The sequence below is a fragment of the Lithobates pipiens genome, unplaced genomic scaffold (genome assembly GCF_037356315.1).
Source record: "Lithobates pipiens isolate NorthernLeopardFrog02 unplaced genomic scaffold, aLitPip1_a1.2 Scaffold_18, whole genome shotgun sequence".
NCBI classification, from domain to species: domain Eukaryota; kingdom Metazoa; phylum Chordata; class Amphibia; order Anura; family Ranidae; genus Lithobates; species Lithobates pipiens.
Window position 1 is genome coordinate 273,121,292 of NW_027507758.1, and position 19,440 is coordinate 273,140,731.

Here is a 19,440-nt window from a genome sequence, read left to right on the forward strand (position 1 = left end):
TGCAGCAGACACCAAGCTGCGTCAAGGGTTGTGTGTGAACCTGTAACATGATTGGTCCAGTGCCGGACTTGATTCCAAAAGGGTCTCAGTAGTGTGCAGTTCCACCAAATGTGGAGGAAGGAGCCCGTTTCAGATCCACATCTCCAACAGACCCTGGAATGCTGATGAGACCAATTGTGTTTGGTGAGTGGTGTAATGTACCATTGTGTGCGAATCTTATAAGAGGTTTCCTGCATTCTTGTACTAAGTGCACATTTGTGTGTGAAGAAATTAGCTTTTTCCCATTGTTTCGTGGAGAATTGGGTATTAAGATCTTTTTCCCATTTGAGTTTATATTTGTCTCTTTCATTTTTATTTTGACATAGAAGCCATTTGTATAAGATGGAGGTTGTTTTTCTGATTGGTGTTTTCTTTAGGCATATGAGTTCAAATGTAGACATGGGTCTGAGGATCTGGTCTTTGTGTTTGTTATTGTTTATGAAGTCATGAATTTGCATGTATGACCATTCTGATAAAGGGTGTGTTGGGAGTGTCTTGTTTAGTTCCTGTCTGGATTTCAGTTTGTTATTGTGGATGCAGTGTGTTATTAATAGTGGGTCAGAAGGAAAGGTAATGTACATCTTTGGGTTGTTAAGTCCGGGAATAAAATCTGGATTATTAGCTAACGTCGAGAGAGGTCCTGTGTTCATGGATAATCCTAGAGGGATTGCGACTTTTTTGAATATTTTGAGTGTACTGTTAATAGTGGGGTGTTGTTTAATTGAGAGAGGGAGGTTTAGGTAGTTTGTCCATGGGAGATAGAGTATGTCCAAAGTGGAGTAAGCTTTTTCTAAGTCTACCCAATCTTTGTGGCTGGCATGGCAATGCCAGTCTATAATTCTGGATAATTGTGCAGCCTGATAATATTTCCTGAAATCAGGTAATCCGATCCCTCCTTCGTGTTTTAATCTATAAAGGTATGTAAGTTTGATGCGTGATTTTTTATTTGCCCACAGAAAGTTTCTTTGTATGCGGGAGAGACGTGTAAAGAAAAACTCAGGCAACTCTATTGGGAGGGTGTGAAACAGGTATAATAGTCTTGGCAGAATTGCCATTTTTAAAATCGCAGCCCTGCCAAACCAAGAGAATTTCCCTTTCGTCCATTTTTTTAGGTCTATTTCTATTTTGGTCAGGAGAGGGTGGAAGTTGAGTAAGTATAAGGAATTTGGGTCTTGGGAGAGATGAATCCCCAGGTATGTCAGGGAGTTCGGTTCCCATTTAAATGGGCAATTGGATTTGGTTAATTTTTCGGTTTGTGTGTCTAAATTCAAACCCAGGGCCTCACATTTTTTTTGATTTATTTAAAAATTGGAAAGGTGGTTAAAGTCATGGAATGTTTTCAATAGGTTGGGGATTGATATATGCGGTTGTGTGATGTAGAAAAGCAGGTCGTCTGCGTACGCTGCAGTTTTGTATTCCCTGTTCTGAACTTTAACTCCGTGAATCGCTTCATGTTTGTTTATTGTTCTGATCAGGGGTTCGATCGACAGGATGAAGAGTAAGGGTGAGAGTGGACACCCCTGTCTTGTGCCATTTTTGATAAGAACCTTATTTGATAGGGAGCCATTCACTTTAATGTTTGCACTAGGATTCGCATAAATAGCATGCATCCATTTCATTAGGTTTTGTCCAAATCCCACATGTTCACATACCTTAAACATGAAGTCCCAGGCGACTCGGTCGAAGGCCTTCTCCACGTCAGTTGACAGGAGAAGGCCTCCGACTCCCTCCTGCCTCATCCTGTGGATCAGATTTATGGACTTAGTGGTGTTATCCTTTGCCTCGTGATTAGGCATAAAGCCCACTTGCTCAGGTCCAATAAGCTTGTTTAGCATTGGTCTTAGTCTATTGGCGATAATTTTAGTTAAAATTTTTAGGTCTAGGTTGAGGAGTGATATGGGCCTATAGTTTGTGCATTCTGAGGGATCCTTGTTAGGCTTGGGTATGATGGTTATGTGAGCTGCTAAGAATTCGCTGGAAGGTCTACTACCTGAGGTAATTGAGTTAAATGCTGTGGCCAGATGTTCTGCTAGAGTTTGGTCAAAGATTTTATAGTATTGGGCTGTCAGGCCGTCTGGACCAAGGCTTTTCCCGTTTGTCAGGTCATGAATAGTCTTGGAAACTTCCGCTGTGGTGATCGGCGTTTCTAGAGTGTCAGTGTCATCTAAAGGTAGAGATGGCATTGTACATTCCGTTAAATATGAAGTGATTGCTTGATCTCTAGTGGTGAAGCCTGGTTGCTTCCTTGTTTGTGTTGGAATGTTATATAATGTTGAATAGTAATTGTGGAATGTATCTGCTATTCTTCGGTTGTGATGAGTAATAGAGCCATTTCTGGTGCGTATCTTGTAAATATTGTTTGAGTTCATTGTGTCTTTAAGTGTTCTCGCTAGTAATCTCCCTCCCTTGTCTCCATGTTCATAATACAAGGATTTTCGGAAGAATAAATTCCGTTTAGTTTTATTATCAAGTATATCTTGGAGTTCTTTCCTAGCTGTTGTAAGTTCTTCTAGACCTGAAAGGGCTAGGGATCTTTTATGTGTTAATTCAAGTCTGTAGATTTTTTGGGCTAGGTCAGTTATGTGTTTTTCTTTCTCCTTCTTCTTTCTAGCCCCCCATCTGATCAGTTCTCCTCTTATGACACTTTTGTGAGCTTCCCACACCATTATTGGGGAGGTATCCTGAGAAATATTCTCAGAGAAGTAATTTTTTAATACTTCGAGGATCTGGGTCTGAACAGTTGGGTCTGCCAAAAGTGAAGGGTTTAGCCTCCAATTAAAGGAGGAGGGGCGGCCGTTGAGGAGGTTAATTTGTGATGCTATTGGGGCATGGTCTGAAAAGCCAATAGATCCAATTTTAGCCTTTATCAAGTTCTGTATATCTCTTTGTGTAATAAAAAGGTGATCAATTCTGGTGTATCTCTTGTGAACTGAGGAGTAGAATGTAAAATCTTTTTCTGTAGGATGCAGTGATCTCCAAGTGTCAATGAGGGCAAGAGATTGTAAGAGACCTATAATTTTTTTTAAAGTGGAATAAGCTATGCTTGATTTGCCTGAGGAGGTGTCGAGGTGTGGTTCCAATGGGATGTTGAAATCTCCTCCCAGAATTATACATCCTTCTGAGTTCGTCTATTACTAGTTTACAAAAAGTTACGTGGGAGGAGTTGGGGAAATAAACGTTTGCTAGGGTAATCAGCTTGTTGCCTATTGTCCCTTTTAAGAATAAGTATCTACCTTCAGGGTCTATTAGTTGGTGTTGGACATCTAATTTGAAGTTCTTGTTTATGAGGATAGAGACTCCTTTTGTTTTAGCCTGTGGGTTTGACGCATGAAATGCTTGTGTGAAAAGGTTATTCGTTAATTTGGGAACTTTAAACTTTTGAAGTGTGTTTCTTGTAAGAATACAATCTGTGGGTTGCTTTTTTTGAGTTCATGTAACAATTTATGTCTTTTCGTGGGAATGTTTAAACCATTAACATTGTGTCATATTATGGTGGGTGATTTGCCCAGTTCTAGATATGCCATAATTAACAACTGGAGGTTGAGAAAATAGAGGGGAGAAGAGGAAGAGGAGGTGAAAGAGGGGTTTGACTAAGCAAAGAATAAAGAGGAGGGGAAGAGGGGGTAGAGCTACAGAAGAGAGAGGAAAAAGAAAATCCAGAAAGGAAGAAAAGGGTAATAACGGAGGTGACGTAAGCGTTACATTAATCGTCTTTACGTCAGTATATTTGTGAGAAGATAATTATGAAAGGACAAAGTCCGTAAGCATATAAAATAGAACAGAAAACGTTTCTCTGTGGGAGCGTGGCGTGGACCCACTGAGAGCAATTATCTATAGATAATCAATAAGTATGAAACAACAATAAGTAAACAGAACTATTGAATGTCATGAAAAAACCGGGAGAGCAATGGCTCTCAATTAAAAAAAAAGAAAAGAAAAATCAGAGCGTTATCAAATCCGAGTGGACGAATAGCTCAGAGCCCTGAGCATCTCTACTAGTTCCGGAGATAAAAAAGGTTAGCCTGTGAATTAAGCGTATGTAAAAACAAAGGGTCATAGTGATAAGTTGTTCTGACGTAGATTGAATAGTTTCCTTGCAGGCTTAGAATAGAAGCGTACCCTTTAGTATAGTATAGGTGGGGGTTTGTAGAGCTCCAGAGTTCCTGTGGGATAAAGAAACGCTGTACTCAGATTGTCAGATCGGTTGATCTCTTAGGTGAAATTGAACGACCGTATCCGGGCTTTGAAAAGTACAATCGTTAATTGGGGTAGCAGTTGAGCTTATCAAAGTCTCTGGTATGTAGATGGCAAACCTTAGGATCAAATGTTGAGAGTCTGAGTAGAGGGGACTATGAGGTCTTGTTCTGTGGTTTAATCCTGGGGGAATTGGTGGGTTCTGGTGGGTGGTTTAGATGTTTCCCAATGCGGGTGCAGAAGAAAAATGGAAAATAAAAAGGTAAGCTTTTACCTTGTGTGCTGGTTGAAGAACTCTGTGTGGTTGGTGGGGTGTCACAATGGTTCGTCTGTTACGTCGATAAGTCTTCAGCAAGGAGAGTAGAGGTATCGACCACTTGAGTATCAGTGCTCCCGTTGGTTGGCGATGTTCTTCAAAGTGGTGTGGAAATCCTCGGTGTGGTCCCTGAGCTTATTTTGTGAGGATAGAGAAAAGTTAGTTCATTCATTTGTGTTAGACAACGTAGAAAACATGTGTGAGAGTTAGCATATCCTTTTATAGTATGATGCTGCCATCTTGTGGTTGAAGCAGAAAAAGCCACTTTTGTGAGGAAAGGATTAAAACAGGATATCAATGTTACTTTATGACTATGGAATGCGTTTAATCACAGTTATTCCTTATAATTCAATAAGTCCAGGTCTCCGGGTCAGTAAATCACAGGTTAGTTTCAGCGGCTGTCTCTGAGTTTGCTAGATTTGTGTGGTGGGGTGCAGAGATTAAAGTTATCATAGAGTTTCTGTTTCTTTCCGCCCAAACCTTTTACAAATGGCGATTTACTTGGCGAGATACGTGGAGGGGAGGTTGGGGTAGCAACCGAGGGAGGAAGTTTAAATTCCTGGTACCATTCTGGTAATTCTATGTGATCGATTTGTAAAAAATTACAGAAGGCAGGTAGCTCATCTGGTGTGCGCAGCATGTGGGTTTTCCCATTATAAGAGACCTGTATGGCAAAGGGGAATTTCCATCTATACTGTATTCCTTTTTCTCTGAGTACATCAAGCAGTGGTTTGAGAGCTTTTCTATTTCTCAGTGTGATAGGGGAGAGGTCTTGGAAGAGCTGGATTGAGGTGTCATTGAAAAATATCTGGTCATTTTGTCTCGCTTTTTGGAGGATTTCTTCCTTCAGTGTAAAACTTGTAAGACAGCAAATAATATCTCGAGGTGGAGCAGGATCAGGGGCTCTAGGTCTGAGCGCCCTGTGTGCTCTGTCAAATTCAATGGGGGATTCTTGGGGCCTTTCTAGCAGTTTGTTAAAAACTGAGCAGAGTACTGTTCTGATTTGGTCAGGGGTGATCGTCTCAGGTATTCCTCTGACTCTGATATTCGATCTTCGTCCCCTGTTGTCCAAGTCCTCTAAATGTCTATTGACGTTTATCAGATGGAGGGAATGCTGGTGTGAGACTTCTTCTAGCCTTTGGAGAGCTCTGTCCCTCTGTTTGCCTGCTCTCTCCCCTGCCGCCATTTGCTCAGTCAGCATAAGTATGTCTGCTTTAAGGTCGGTTATGGCCGTGGAGAAAGACGATTTAATGTCTGCAGCTATCTCCATCATTGCTGCGTGTGTAAGAGGGTGGTCAGGGGGTGAAGAGTGTCTTACCAGCTCCTCGGAGTTCGCCAGGGATTCTGTGTCAAAGTCCTCTTCCTCCTCCTCCCTCGTGTTAGCCTGCGCCATATTGGCTTCCGCTGGGCCTCTCCTTCCCTGTCCCTGGGACAGGAAAATGTCGGGGATCGCCTTGTTTTTGGAGGCTCCCGGTGTCCTTGGGTGGTTGTGCTGGGTTCCCCCCTTGGAAAGTCTGCCCATGGTGTGTCGGTTCATCCCGGAATGCTGCGAGAGCCGTTGTTCTATACCGGAGCTCCGTCTCAAGCGTCCATCACCCTGGTGCGCCAGGTCACGCCCCCATCATTTATTTTAGACCTCGCTGGATAAACTACATCCCCATTTAACTTTGGAATGTCCAAGAAATTAAAGTCAATATGTATCATTATTACAGCATATCCTTTTAGACTACACTATTTCAGAGTTATTAGGCACAAATATTCAGATTTACCTGATTAAAGCACTATTAATTTTACCTTTGAAGAGCAGCTGTGTAAACATTATTTGTGGTACATTTATATTGCTGTAGAAGCATAATACCCCACAAACATTGAGAAACTATGCAGGAATGGCCCTGCATAAAAAAATATAACAGCTGAGGAGGTCTGTGGCACCCTGACTTTGCCAGAACCCCATGATACACTGCACACACTGAAGGGCAACACAAGAATTAAACTGCATAAAAAGATTCCCAAATTTGGTAACTGAGTATCAACTGTGGAAACAGTAGCCATGGCACCCTAATAGTTCTGAAGAACCAGGGTAGTGCTGTTGAGAAAACACAGGATGGTAATGATGGCAGGCCTGAAGAAATAGGAGATAATAATGGTGGCAGGAAATGTTAATGGTGACTGGCAATCAGCTCTGGCAGGAAATGGTAATGAAGGCTGGCTATCAGCGATTGCAAGAGATGGTATATGTGGCAGGCCAGCAGTGTTAGCAGAAGATAGTAATAGTGGCAAGCCAGTAGCCATGGTTGGAGATGGTAATGCTGTGTGATATAATAATTAGACATGCACATTCATTTTTGTCCAAATGCATTTTCGTCCGAATTTCAGGTATTTTGGTTATTGTTTTAACAAACGATAATTAACGCGCAGAATCCAAAAACTGCAAGATCCAACATAAACAAATGCTTTATTTTTGTTTTCGTTGTGACAACAGCTCGATAGGGCGTTCGACAAGACGCTGACAATAGCAATCTGTGTCCATCAAACCTGTGGTCGAATGTGCCTAACCTTAGCTCTATTAGTCCAAGATTATTCTACATAGAGAGAAAAGACTTGACATAGAGAGAAAAGATTTGACATAGAGAGAAAACATTCGATATTATAGAGACAATAGCAAAAAAGGTCAAATGTGCCTAATCTAACTCCAATAGTCCAAGATTGTTCGACATAGAGAGAAAAGATTCGACATGAAGATTCAACAAAGCAGTTTCCGCGAGTGGGCATTTATGGTCAAATGCTCTGCCCATAGGCGATAGAAGAATTATAATGTTGGTTGACTAGTAAGAATACTTAATAAATATAATTAATACTAGTGCCATACAACATAAGAATTCTACAATAGCTTGCAGGTGGAACATTCGACCGTAAATATGAAAATATGGAAATACGATTGCAGCGTCGTAAAGTTTAGCTGTTCCGTCGAATCCTCTTAGAACATTCGACAGACACCATAAGCCTTCAATGACAGATTCGACCTTAATTAGAGGCATACCCCACTTTTAAGTACACAATGGGGTTTATTTACTAAAGCTGGAAAGGGCAAAATCAGTCTCACTTCTGCATAGAAACCAATGAGCTTCCAGGTTTTATTACCAAAGCTTAATTGAACAAGCCGAGGTTAGAAGCTCATTGGTTCCTATGCAGAAGTGAGACTGATTTTGCCCTTTCCAGCTTTAGTAAATAAACCCCATTGTGTACTTAAAAGTGGGGTATGCCTGAATTTCGGATTTTCGGACTAATGTGTTTTTTAAAGAAATGAAATAAATACAAACTAATTTCGGGAGTAACTAAATAAATGTATTTTTCAGACGAAAACAAAATTCCAAAACAAAATTTCAGTGTGCATGTCTAATTATAATAGGCCAATAAGATAAATGTGTCAGTCAGAAAATATTACAGTTTCACTTTCAGATTCTTGGATAGAAAAGCCTTGATTTTGATTTAGAAACATTAAAATGCAATAATTGCCTGGTCACTTCTTCACTGGCAACTTGTGTCAATAGTGCATTTTCTCTCCTGGTAAATTCGGTCACCTTCTCCTTTAAATTTTATTCTTATTGCTCCATAGGACCCAATAGATTAATAGAGAGGGAATACCATATTTTTTTTTGCATTTTCTCTGCACTTTATCAAAATAGTAATTTTTTAAGAGACTGTTTTTAGTTACTTACCTTTGTTCACTTGATTTTCATTTATTTGGATTCTATCACCTCTGTGGTGTGTTTATTTTATTTAATGTAGCACTTTGCACTTTTTGATATTATTCAGTAGACATTTATATATATATATATATATTTTTTTTTATATTACACTATTGATTTATGTAACTAGGCATTATACTTATCACCCTCGGAGGGTTATTTAATATAGGGGCAGCGCAATACCAACATATCTTTAATTAGATGTGTTTTGATATTCAAAAATACACATTAACTTGTAAATGATGAAGTAAAAATTATGCTGAAAATGTGAAAATACTATTACTATCTCTAATTCAGTTAAAAACTGATTGAAAATAGTCTTAGATAAGCAGCTTTTAATGTCAGTCCAACAAAAGAGCATGTTTCAATCATGGGTGGACATAAGCATTTTTAAGCCTTCATTTTCATTCACATAGACTTGGGGAGCTCTTCACAAATATATTTGGGGAGTCTGGTTACATTTTTAAACATGTCCATTTAGCAGCTTTTAAAATAATAAGCAGGGCATTTTATAGGCCAGTGTAACAAATAAAAGCTTTATAGAGTGTCAATGGAGATAATAATAATGTAAACTATTAGGTAGGTACTATATTTGGTAGATAAATTAGTCATACATTTATTGACGCATACAATTGATGCCAATTTTGTTCTCTGCATCTCTTTTTCAATCACCCATGGTCACAAAAAGTTTAGAGAAAAATGTTGTACCAGTTCAATTACCTACATGCTCTCTTCATTATTCATTTTACACCAAAAACATGACAACAATAAATTCAGCACAAAAGAATGAAAGTAAACCTTTTCAGAGACGGCTTTTTTTTAATAAGATCTCATTTAGTATTGTTCATAGTTAATAAGCACAAAATAAATTATGTTTTCTATATAGATTAGTCATTGTAGAAATTTAGAAAGTATTATATACATGAAAGCATATTTAATACTCACTGTTAATTATTGTAAGGGTGAGGTAATTTGTTAAACATTAATGAACAATACTTTGTAATAACATCACATGAAAACATGATTACCATTTATGTTTATTTAGTAACAACATTAAATATAATTAAAAAGAACCAACAGAATTCAAGAAAAGTAACACCTTAAATATACATTTTTAGTAGCTCTAGACATTTTGGGGGTACATAGAACCTGTATCAGATTTTATTTGCTTCAGAGATGTGAGTGGGAGATGCTGGATCTGAAATTGTTTTAGTGGAGCAGAATGACTCTGGCTAAGCCACTCTCTAACCCAGATGGGTCTTAAATACATATCTAGTGAACAATAGAAGGCGTAAGAAAAATTAGAATTCATACTATTCATACTAAAAGTATGAATAGATTCATAGATATCCAAAGATAACAAGTAAGAGCATTCAAGAGTTTGTAATCCATGATCCATCATTAAGCGTGGCACTCTCTCCTTATACCTATTGAAGTTTTTATTACTTCCTGAGGTTTCTTCAAGGAGATCTCCTGTCACAATCTGTTTTGATGACAACATTGTGACCAAGATATAAAAAATATCATTTTTATTGCTGGTTGTATTCCTCCTGGAAATTTCCCAGTTGCCACAGAGAGCAGTAAAATCTCACAAAGGTCCTAAATCTTACCCATTAAATCTTAAAAAAATAAATAAAATGTATGTTATCTTTTTATTTCCAAGCTTGAATAAAGCTTCATGGAAGTCTTATTATTTGTGAAATGTGGGAGTTTTGCAGCAAATTTTTTGGACAGTTGTTTGCAGAATATTTTGAAGATTTGATTTTGGTAGTAAATTAATAAAAATAATAGTATGCTTTATGAGCATGGTTCTCCTATTGTGTACAGGACTGTTTGAATTTTTGGCTGTTTCATGCTTTTATGGCTATGTTCCTTCTCGTAGAAGCTGCAGTAAAAAAGCCTGAAAAGGAGGAACCCCAAAAAAAGAAAGGTATCTAACATGTGTTTACATTATTTGGTATAATAGACACTTTTTTCTGGAAGTATTGATATGAATTGTACTTTAGCAGCCTGGTATTGCCTAACGACAGGACTTCTTATTGTTTTCTTGTACATATACAGTGTAACTATTTTGGACAAGTCTAAATGTATATGCACTAAACCCTGACACTACCCCTGCCCTGAGGAAACAAAAATCTATTTTTACCAACATCAGCTAGATTTTTGCTGCCTGACTGGATTGTAATTACCTGATCTGACAATTACATTTTATGTAGTTGTTTTGGGTAGCATGCATAAAAAAATAATAATCAGTACTTTGTCTAATTGTTCTCAAACCTAATCATAAACATAATTACTTCATCACCTGTGTATATTTACACATCACTTTTACTTAAATGGTTGACTGTGATAAATCATATCCATTGTACTTTCCGTAAATATGAAGACTAAAATAGAACCAACATGGTTTCTGGTTTAGCAGAGGTAACTGGGAAAATACCTGGAAAGGAAACAAATGAAAATCACCCTAAGAAAATCCACCTTAAAAGGAATTTCATAGCTTTTTCTTCAGTAATTAATTCAGGGAATATTTATAAAAGATTATCTTACATTTGTTTTTCATCCCCTAGAGCAGGGGTCCCCAACCCTCAGGCCGCAGCCTGTAGATGACAGGCCGCACAGCAGGACAGCAGCCTGCACTGGGCTATCACAGACCTCATTTCCCGCTAACCTCCTGCTGTTCAGCCATGCCTGTGTGTCTTTTCCTGCCTCCTCCGCCCACCTGGCTGAAAATGTCATCCAATCAGCAGGGTAGGGGGCAGGAAGAGCTGCATATCAGAAGGGAGAGCTCCTCCAGCCCCCTTCCATGCTAATAGGATGGCATTGTTGTGTGTGTGGGGCAGCCAGGAGAAGACAGACAGACTGATCACAGCCTCTGCCCTGCTAAAGGTAGGGGTCCTGTACAGGAGGGCAGACATTAGAATGGGGAAGTGCAAGGTTTTTTTCAGCCTCTGGCACTAGCCCTGTGCTCACCACTATCTACTGCCCATCTTCCCTGTAACAGCTCAGCTGAGCTAACCCAGTAGCAGTCTACAGTCCCCCCTGCCCTTGCACTCAGTGCTAAGAGAAAGAATGCAAAGGGGACTTCACTATAAAGGCACTGCACTGTAAAGGGGCACTGTAATGATTACAGTACCCTTTTACAGTGCAGTCCCCTTTATATTAGACATGTGCACAATAAAGCTGTAGTATGGCTTCTATGAATGGCAGAACTGGGTGTAAAGGGCGGCATAGTTGGGCACTTTTGATGCAAGCGTGTTAGAACCCCACCACAATGAAAGAGTGCAGTGGTGGGAGTGAGGGGGCATGGAAAGAGAGGGATTTCACTTAAAGTGTTACTAAACCCAGTAATATGAAAATATATCATCTGCCCCTCCCCCCCAACACAGTGCCAACAGCTTATAAATCTGTATACCATGGTTACATGATAAACTGCACAGTTTCTCCAATGCTGAGAGTTCAGGTAGGAGCAGATTTTCACTTCAGCCAGTATAAACGCCCACATGCGTGATGTCAATATCATGTGACCTGGCTATCTCTGAGAACAAACAACTGTTCTCTCCAGCATAAGACACAGCTGAGCATGTGCAGGTTGGCTACTCTGCCTGTGTGTTAGCTGGCCTTCCCCAGATAGACAGTGCAGGAGGGAAGGATCTGTGCATACAGGATAAAACAACCTTTTTTACATAGTGAAGAGGATTAACCCCTTAAGTTCCACAGTGAGTATAACAAGCATAATATGTTGCATATGCAGATAGATTGTGGATTTAGTAACACTTTAATAAAAGAGGTTTAAGCACAATGGACACATCCTAAATTATGCTCCTTGTGCTGGTTTTCGTGTTTTTTTTTTTTTAATTCTTTATTTAATAAGCAGGAAAAAATGCAAATATTAATCTGCAAACTACAGAGTAAATACAGACATCGTCTATAATAGAATCAGAAAATAAGTTAGTGCTTACAACAATATAACTCTGTTGGCATGACCAGTAGAGGATGACTCATAAGACTAAGGCATAACAAGCTGTAAAGTAGGTCGTTAGGGACATTTTCTCTACTCAGGCTGCAGTTTGCAATATTCAATGTGGTAGCTTTAATGTTCTTTAATGTTCATCCACAATCAAAGAAAAAATTGGACATTATGAGGATTAGACATATCGGTGGCATTCACGAAAATGGGTGCACACAGAATCTGGTGCAGTTATGAATAGTAACCAATCAGCTCCTAACTGAAGCTTTTTCAATTAAGCTTTGACAATAAAACCTTGAAGCTGATTGATTGATCTGTGTGTACCAGTTTTAGTAAATCTTCCCCACTGGCTTCTTTTTTGTAGGTGGTTTGATAATGCTAACAAGCTTCATAAATTTAGACACACATTTTAATAAATTATATTTATAGATCTAAACAACTGTGCCATGAACAGCTATGAAAACATTTTTGTATAGACATATGTTCTTATCGTCTTTTAACCTTTGTTTGGTTTTCCAGGTACTGTAAATACTTTATGTGGATAAAATAACTGTCAGTATTTGCACATCTATGAATAATTTTACTGCATTTTGCCAATTTTAAACAGCAAATAAACATTTTGACTAATGTCTGTTTTAGAGACACCAGAGGAAAAACCAGTGAAAGAGCAAAAAGAACAAAAGAAAGGTATGTAAGAGCGCCCTATATACCATTTCAATGTGCTATGTATGGATGTAAAAAAAAGAAAGAAATGGATTTAATTATTTCTGTATTTGTTATATTGCTTTTGGCGCCACTCAAAGTAGAGGTAAAAGTGCTGTAGAATCGTGTGTACCAGAATATGGGGTGCATGCTTATTCTGATGCCAATACAAAGAGCTAGTAATGCAAAGGAAAAAAAATACTGCTCAAAAATGTCCAAAGTTTTTTTTATAAAAGTTCAGGTTCTAACGCATTGCAAGGAAAAATAAATATTACAATAACATTTAAAGGAAATCCATCGCAAAATGCTCACATTCATTCATTTTTTCTAACAAAAGGGAAAGGGACTCACATGATCTAGATTAGGGTATACATAAATTAAAATCTCAGTAGAGTGAATACCCTGATTCCTGCTATGAAAGCCAGAAAGAAGTGTTAGTGTACATCTGTGAGTACTCTTTCTTGTGACAAAGAAGAGATTTACAATCAGTTGCCGTAAGTGTTGTTTTATTTTTTAATTGACCATAGCATTCATAAAAGGACAGGAATCATTATCTGTTTTTAGCATCATGTCCACCACTGTACACCAGTGCCTGGTTTAGTAGATTTTCAAATTCGTGGGACTAAATAATTATGTGACACATGAAAAAGATATTAGATTTACCATACAGTACAGCTCAAGATCTTGCCTGCAAGTGTGCCACTATAGGAAGTCGCTTCCTATAGTGGCACACATAGGAGAAGAGGAGACAAGAGCGTTGGGTGGGAACCCCAGAAGTGGAGGACTGGGGGTGCTCTGTGCATTTCTATTGCACAGGGCAGGTAAGCATAACGTGTTTGTAATATATATATATATACTTTGCAACCACTTTAATTATGTCCATTGTGCTTTTAGAAATTCCTGTGAAAAAACATGAAAAAGAAACAGTTGAATCAAAGAAAGGTAAACACATTACTTTTTTTAAGCAGTAGCTTTTTCATGTACTGTAATAAGTCATTTTCACTGTGGCCAAACCTAAAGGGTGAGAGCTCTATGCTTTCTCTGTAACGTTGTTTTACAAAAAATGTATTTCTATAGAATCCATTGACAAAATACATATAAAATAAAAAAAATTCTATCTAGTGTTAAAAAATTGTGTTACTGAAAAATGAAAAGTAATCACTTTATTCTATAATTCATCCATTTTAAATGGCATTAACAGAATATTTCTAGTACAAAACATGACAAAAGTATTTATACATGAAAATTTGGCTTTTTTTCAAATGTACATTTTCAAAACAAAATCAATGAAAGTGTGAAAAAATATTAGTGATGAAAAATATATCTAAAAAATAGCAGAAAAGTAGAAAGAAAGGAATGCAAATTTGATTTGAGTTGATTAGAGTTTAATAAAGGGTAATATTTTATTAATACACTTGTAAAGTTTCTTTAACTGTTGTTATATGCAAATATATATATATATTGATCAATTTTATTTATTCAATGGCTCCTGCAGACATCCCACACATGTCACTTTGAATAGGAATGGCTACATTTTGTCAATGACTTCTCCTGTGTGATACAAAGCAAATACCAGTATTAGTGTCAGGGGCAGAAAAGGCAGAGAAGAGGAACAGCACATAACAGATTTTGTGGAAGTTGTTTAGAATGTATCTCTTACATTCAAAATCCCCAATTGGTTAAAGTCAAAATCCAGGCAGATAAATACCTGCATTTGATATCAGCCTCTGGAAATTCCATGCACAACAAAAGTCTGACTGGGAAAAGGAAGAAGCAGCACACAGAGCCCGTCACTTGCACAGCATGTATATGCATTTAAAAGGAGTCTGTTGGTAGAAGAAGAGCGCAAAGTGAAAAAGAGATGAGCCTCTTAGCCTGCAGCTTCGCCTTTTAAAGTACATTCACAGGGTAGGAGACAAGATGTGTAATGCCACATACACACGATCAGTTTTTCCATCAAAATAAACTCTGACAGTTTTTCTAACGGAGTGCCGACGGAGTTCCACTGAAACGGAATTGCGTACACATGATCACACCAAAGTCTGATTGTTTAGATGTGGTGACGTACAACACATACGACGGAACTAGAAAAAGGAAGTTAAATAGCCAGTAGCCAAAAGCTGCCCTTGCATCATTTTTGGTCCATCGGGACAGCATACAGACGAACGGTTTTCCCGATAGGATTTGATACCCTTGGAAAGATTTAAAACATGTTCTATTTCTAGATCCATCATAATTTTTGCAAGAAAAAGTCAGATGAAGCCCACACACGATCGGAATATCGATGAAATTATTCTATCAGACCTTTTCTGCCGGAAAGTCTGGTCGTGTGTACGCAGCATAAGTGTTACTTAACTGCAATTAGGCTGAGCTGTGTGGCAGAGCTGTGGCAGAGCAGATCTTAGGGCTTTAATGACAGAAATGTATTTCATCTGTATATTTAGCTGTTTGCTGGAAAATTAGCTTAAATATCTAATATGTCATATTTACTTGTGTTTAAATACCTTTTTAGTTAATATATAAATTTATAATTAAAGCATCACTAGCTATTTCAATTGATATATGGTAGATAGACAAAATGCTTAGTTATGGTTCTGCTTTAGCTGTAATATAAAGGGAATAATTGGCAGCCAAACACATTTGGTTACTATGACAGTGACTAATTACTTTGTCTACAATTTACTGTTCTAGAAGCAGCAGTGATAAAACATGGAAAAGAAGTAACAGAACCTAAGAAAGGTAACTACTCTGTTAAAGATGTGACAAATGTGTACTTCTAAATATACAGTATGAACTAAGAATTATGCTTTCAAACAATCATCCTTCTGGCTCTGTACATAACAATATCGATCCCCTGAAAAACTCATGTTACCTGATGTTTTTTATTTGTACTAAAATCAATTTGTAGCCCATTGTCAACGTTCTGGTATAAGTATTATTTCAATAAATATACCAAATAAAATATACATTCATTATAATTCCAAACCTTTTTAAAATGTGAGGTTCGCCTGAAATTAAAATATTTTGGTAAAAGTAGCAATCTTAAATTGCAACATAATGTTATCTCTACTGACTTTACATTTAGATGGTTTGCTTGATGAATATCTTTGTTAGCATGCCTTCTATATTGGTATAATATTTTTTAGGCTGAGCACGTATATGACCTTGGAATAAATAGTTATAATTCTTTGTTTATTACATTTTTTAAGTAATTGTTGTAGTTTACTAGTGCTGCCTACAGAGCTGACAGCCATAAATAAGTGATGTTGCAATGCTTTGTTAATTTATTTCTAGATACAGTCAAGAAACCAGAAAAAGAAGTATCTGATCAAAAGACAGGTAATTAGTTGAAGTATGACATTTTTCTGCTTCACATGAAACCAGCATCGGATTAGCAATTGGGCAGTTTCAGCATTTATCTAAATGACTAAAGTTTGATAGAATTTGAAGGTCAATGTCATCGCTATGTATTCCTTAGTTTAATACTTTTGCTAAAACAGAAAAACTACAGCTAATTTAAGCTGTGCAGAAAACTTAGTTTCTGACTTTTTTTCAAAGCCCAAAAAAAAAAACTTGCCCAGCAGTGTCAGAGCTAAAATTAAATCTTAGACGTGGAATATGATAATGATAATCCATATGTGTGTATAAAGTATGTTGTCCAATTCTACTAAGCTCAATAAAGCAGTAGTATTTATGAAATTACATAATTGACAGGCAGCCAGGTACAAGTAATAGTATTCAATGTATAGACCAGAGTGAGTTTTTCCATTGTTGAAAACCTAGACTGTTTGTGGCTTTGCTGTCAATAAGAAGCAACTGGAGACAGCCTTCAAGTGGTTGCAAACCTCTGACATGAAAAATTAACAAAACACATATTCTTTACTGTGTACTTGTCTCTATCTGACGCCTTCCACCTTGCAACAAAAAAAAAAAAAAAAGCATGTGGGAATGCGAGTTCCCGCTATGCAGAGTTGTTTCTGTCCACTCCTTCCATACACTATGCAATCTGATTGTGTATTTAGTGATAAGGGTGATCACTGATTGATTGCATCTCATTTAAAAAAAAATGTGCACCTGGGAATGGGAGGGTGAATGATGCAGGGTGTGTGCTAATGAGGTCAGCTGTTCAAATCCTTCCTGTGTTATGACCTAAAGTCTGATCAGGAGGAAAGACATTACAAATGGAAACGTCTGGAAACGTGGATTAGGACAAGAAAAGTAGGTGACTGTAGATTTAATGGAAAGCTTTGATATTTTTGCAAAAAAAAAGCATCAGAAACCATGACTCCGACTGAGACAGAAGTACAGTTAAATCACACTTGTTTAATAATTATAAAAAAAGGTAAACAGAGTAAATGTAATCAAAAATAACCAGAGTTCAGGAACCAGAATGGCTAGTCAGACAAACCAAAACATCAGGGAGCCAGAAAACAACGTTTTTAACCAGAACACAGGAGAGAATCTCTAGAGATGTGACCAAGGTGAAGGCAGAGATCATCTGGACTGGATGGCCTAAGTAGGCAGGACTGATGAGCAGGATCTCATCAACAGGTGAGTCACTGTGGAGGGATAGGAGCTGGCAATTAGCAGGCAGCTGAGCGGCCAGCTCAGAGAAGGAAGAGCTGAGCCAAGCCCTGACAGTACCCCCCTCCTCAATGACCCCTCCCCCTCAGAGGATCACCAGGCTTGAGGGGAAAACATCTATGGAAATCATGGGGTAGGGCAGGGGCACATATGTTTGAGTTTGAGACACAAGAGCGTTCCTCAAAACCGTACTCTTTCCAATGCACCAGTTACTGTATGTGCCCACGGAACCTACGGGAGTCAACAATGGACTTTGCTTCATATTCCTCATGGTTCTCAGCCTGTACAGGTTGAGGACAATGCGGTAAAGCGGTTGCAGACCAAATGTTTTAACCACTTCCTCCCCACAGCCATCATATGACATCCTGGACTTTCAGTGGGAATATCTGAATGATGCTAGCAACCACAGTATCATTCAGATATCCTTTTTTCAGCCGGCGATTCTGTGCACCACAAGAATGATCATAGTGGCAGTTCCACTGCTTGATCATTCTTACAGGCGACGGGAGGGGACATCCCCCCTCCCACCGCCATCCGGTGCTTCTCCGGGCTCTCCTGTGCCATTGGAGACCCGGAGAAAGAATCGTCCGGTGCTGTATGATGACGATAGAGATTTCCGGTGACCAGATGGTCACCAGTCATCTCTATGACCGTCGGAGGCCCACGCGCAATGTTATGACGTCACGCCCGGGTTCCAGGAAGTAAACAAAGCCGCGATTGCGGCTGTCATCATGGGATCGATGACATTTTTTTCGCTATCTCATGCTTTCCAGCCTGGAGGAGAGATGTGGGGTCTTACTGAGGACCTGTTGCATAGATTTCTATTTCAAGGGATGTTTACATTCCTTGTAATAGAAATAAAAGTGATAAAAAAAAGTTGTAAAAATAAAGTAAAAAAAAATAAAAAAATTGTTTTTATAAACGCCCCTGTCCCCAGTAGCTCACGCTCAGAAGTGAACACACACGTTAGTCCTGCCCCCACATATGTAAACGCCATTCAAACTACACATGTGAGGTATCACCACGTGCGTTAGAGTGCAAGCAACAATTCTAGCTCTAGACCTCCTCTGTAACTCTCAATATGTAACCTGTAAAAAAATTGAAACCTATGGAGATTTTTAAGTACTGAAGTTTGGCGTCATTCCATGAGTGTGCACAATTTTAAAGCGTGACATGTTAGGTCTCTATTTACTCGGTGTAACGTCATCTTTCACATTATACAAAAAAATTGGGCTACATTTACTGTTTTGTTCTTTTTTAAATCATGAAACTTTTTTCCCTCAATAAATGCGTTTGAAAAATTGTTGCGCAAATACTGCGTGAGATAAAAAGTTGCAACGCCACTTTATTCCCTAGGGCAGTGATGGCAAACCTTGACACCCCAGATGTTTTGGAACTACATTTCCCATGATCCTCATGCGCTCTGCAGTGTAGGTGAGCATCATGGGAAATGTAGTTCCAAAACATCTGTGGTGCCAAGGTTTGCCATCACTGCCCTAGGGTGTCTGCTAAAAAAATATATATATCATGTTTGGGATTCTGAGTAATTTTCTAGCAAACTATGATTTTTATGTGTAGGAGAGGAGTGCCAGAATAGGCCCGGTATTGAGGTGGTTAATAAGGAGATATGAAATAAATTTGAGATACGCATATTAGAAGGAAGGTCTAATGTGTAAGCCACTGAGTTAATCCTGCAAAGAATACGGAAAGGCCCAATACACCGAGGAGCGAACTTCAGAGAGGGAACACGAATTTGGGGGTTGTGAGATGACAGCCAGACCCTGCCCCCAACCTGGGAGGAAGGCGGATGCAGTCGTTTGTGGTCAGCATGGAGTCTTTACCTATCATTAGCATGTCGCAAAGGCTCCTGGACTTGTGCTCAATTG

General features: G+C 38.5%; 1 protein-coding gene across 50 annotated transcripts in view; it reads left to right on the forward strand.

Annotated features, from left to right (window-relative positions):
* TRDN (triadin) overlaps nucleotides 1–19,440 on the forward strand; it is a 1,056,665-nt gene that overhangs the window by 662,262 nt on the left and 374,963 nt on the right. For all 50 annotated transcript variants that reach the window (XM_077486957.1, XM_077486959.1, XM_077486986.1 and 47 more), the window contains 5 exons: nucleotides 10,181–10,228; nucleotides 12,908–12,955; nucleotides 13,865–13,912; nucleotides 15,662–15,709; nucleotides 16,265–16,309. In XM_077486957.1, coding sequence (XP_077343083.1) covers nucleotides 10,181–10,228; nucleotides 12,908–12,955; nucleotides 13,865–13,912; nucleotides 15,662–15,709; nucleotides 16,265–16,309 — 237 coding nt within the window. The remainder of the gene's footprint in view (nucleotides 1–10,180; nucleotides 10,229–12,907; nucleotides 12,956–13,864; nucleotides 13,913–15,661; nucleotides 15,710–16,264; nucleotides 16,310–19,440) is intronic.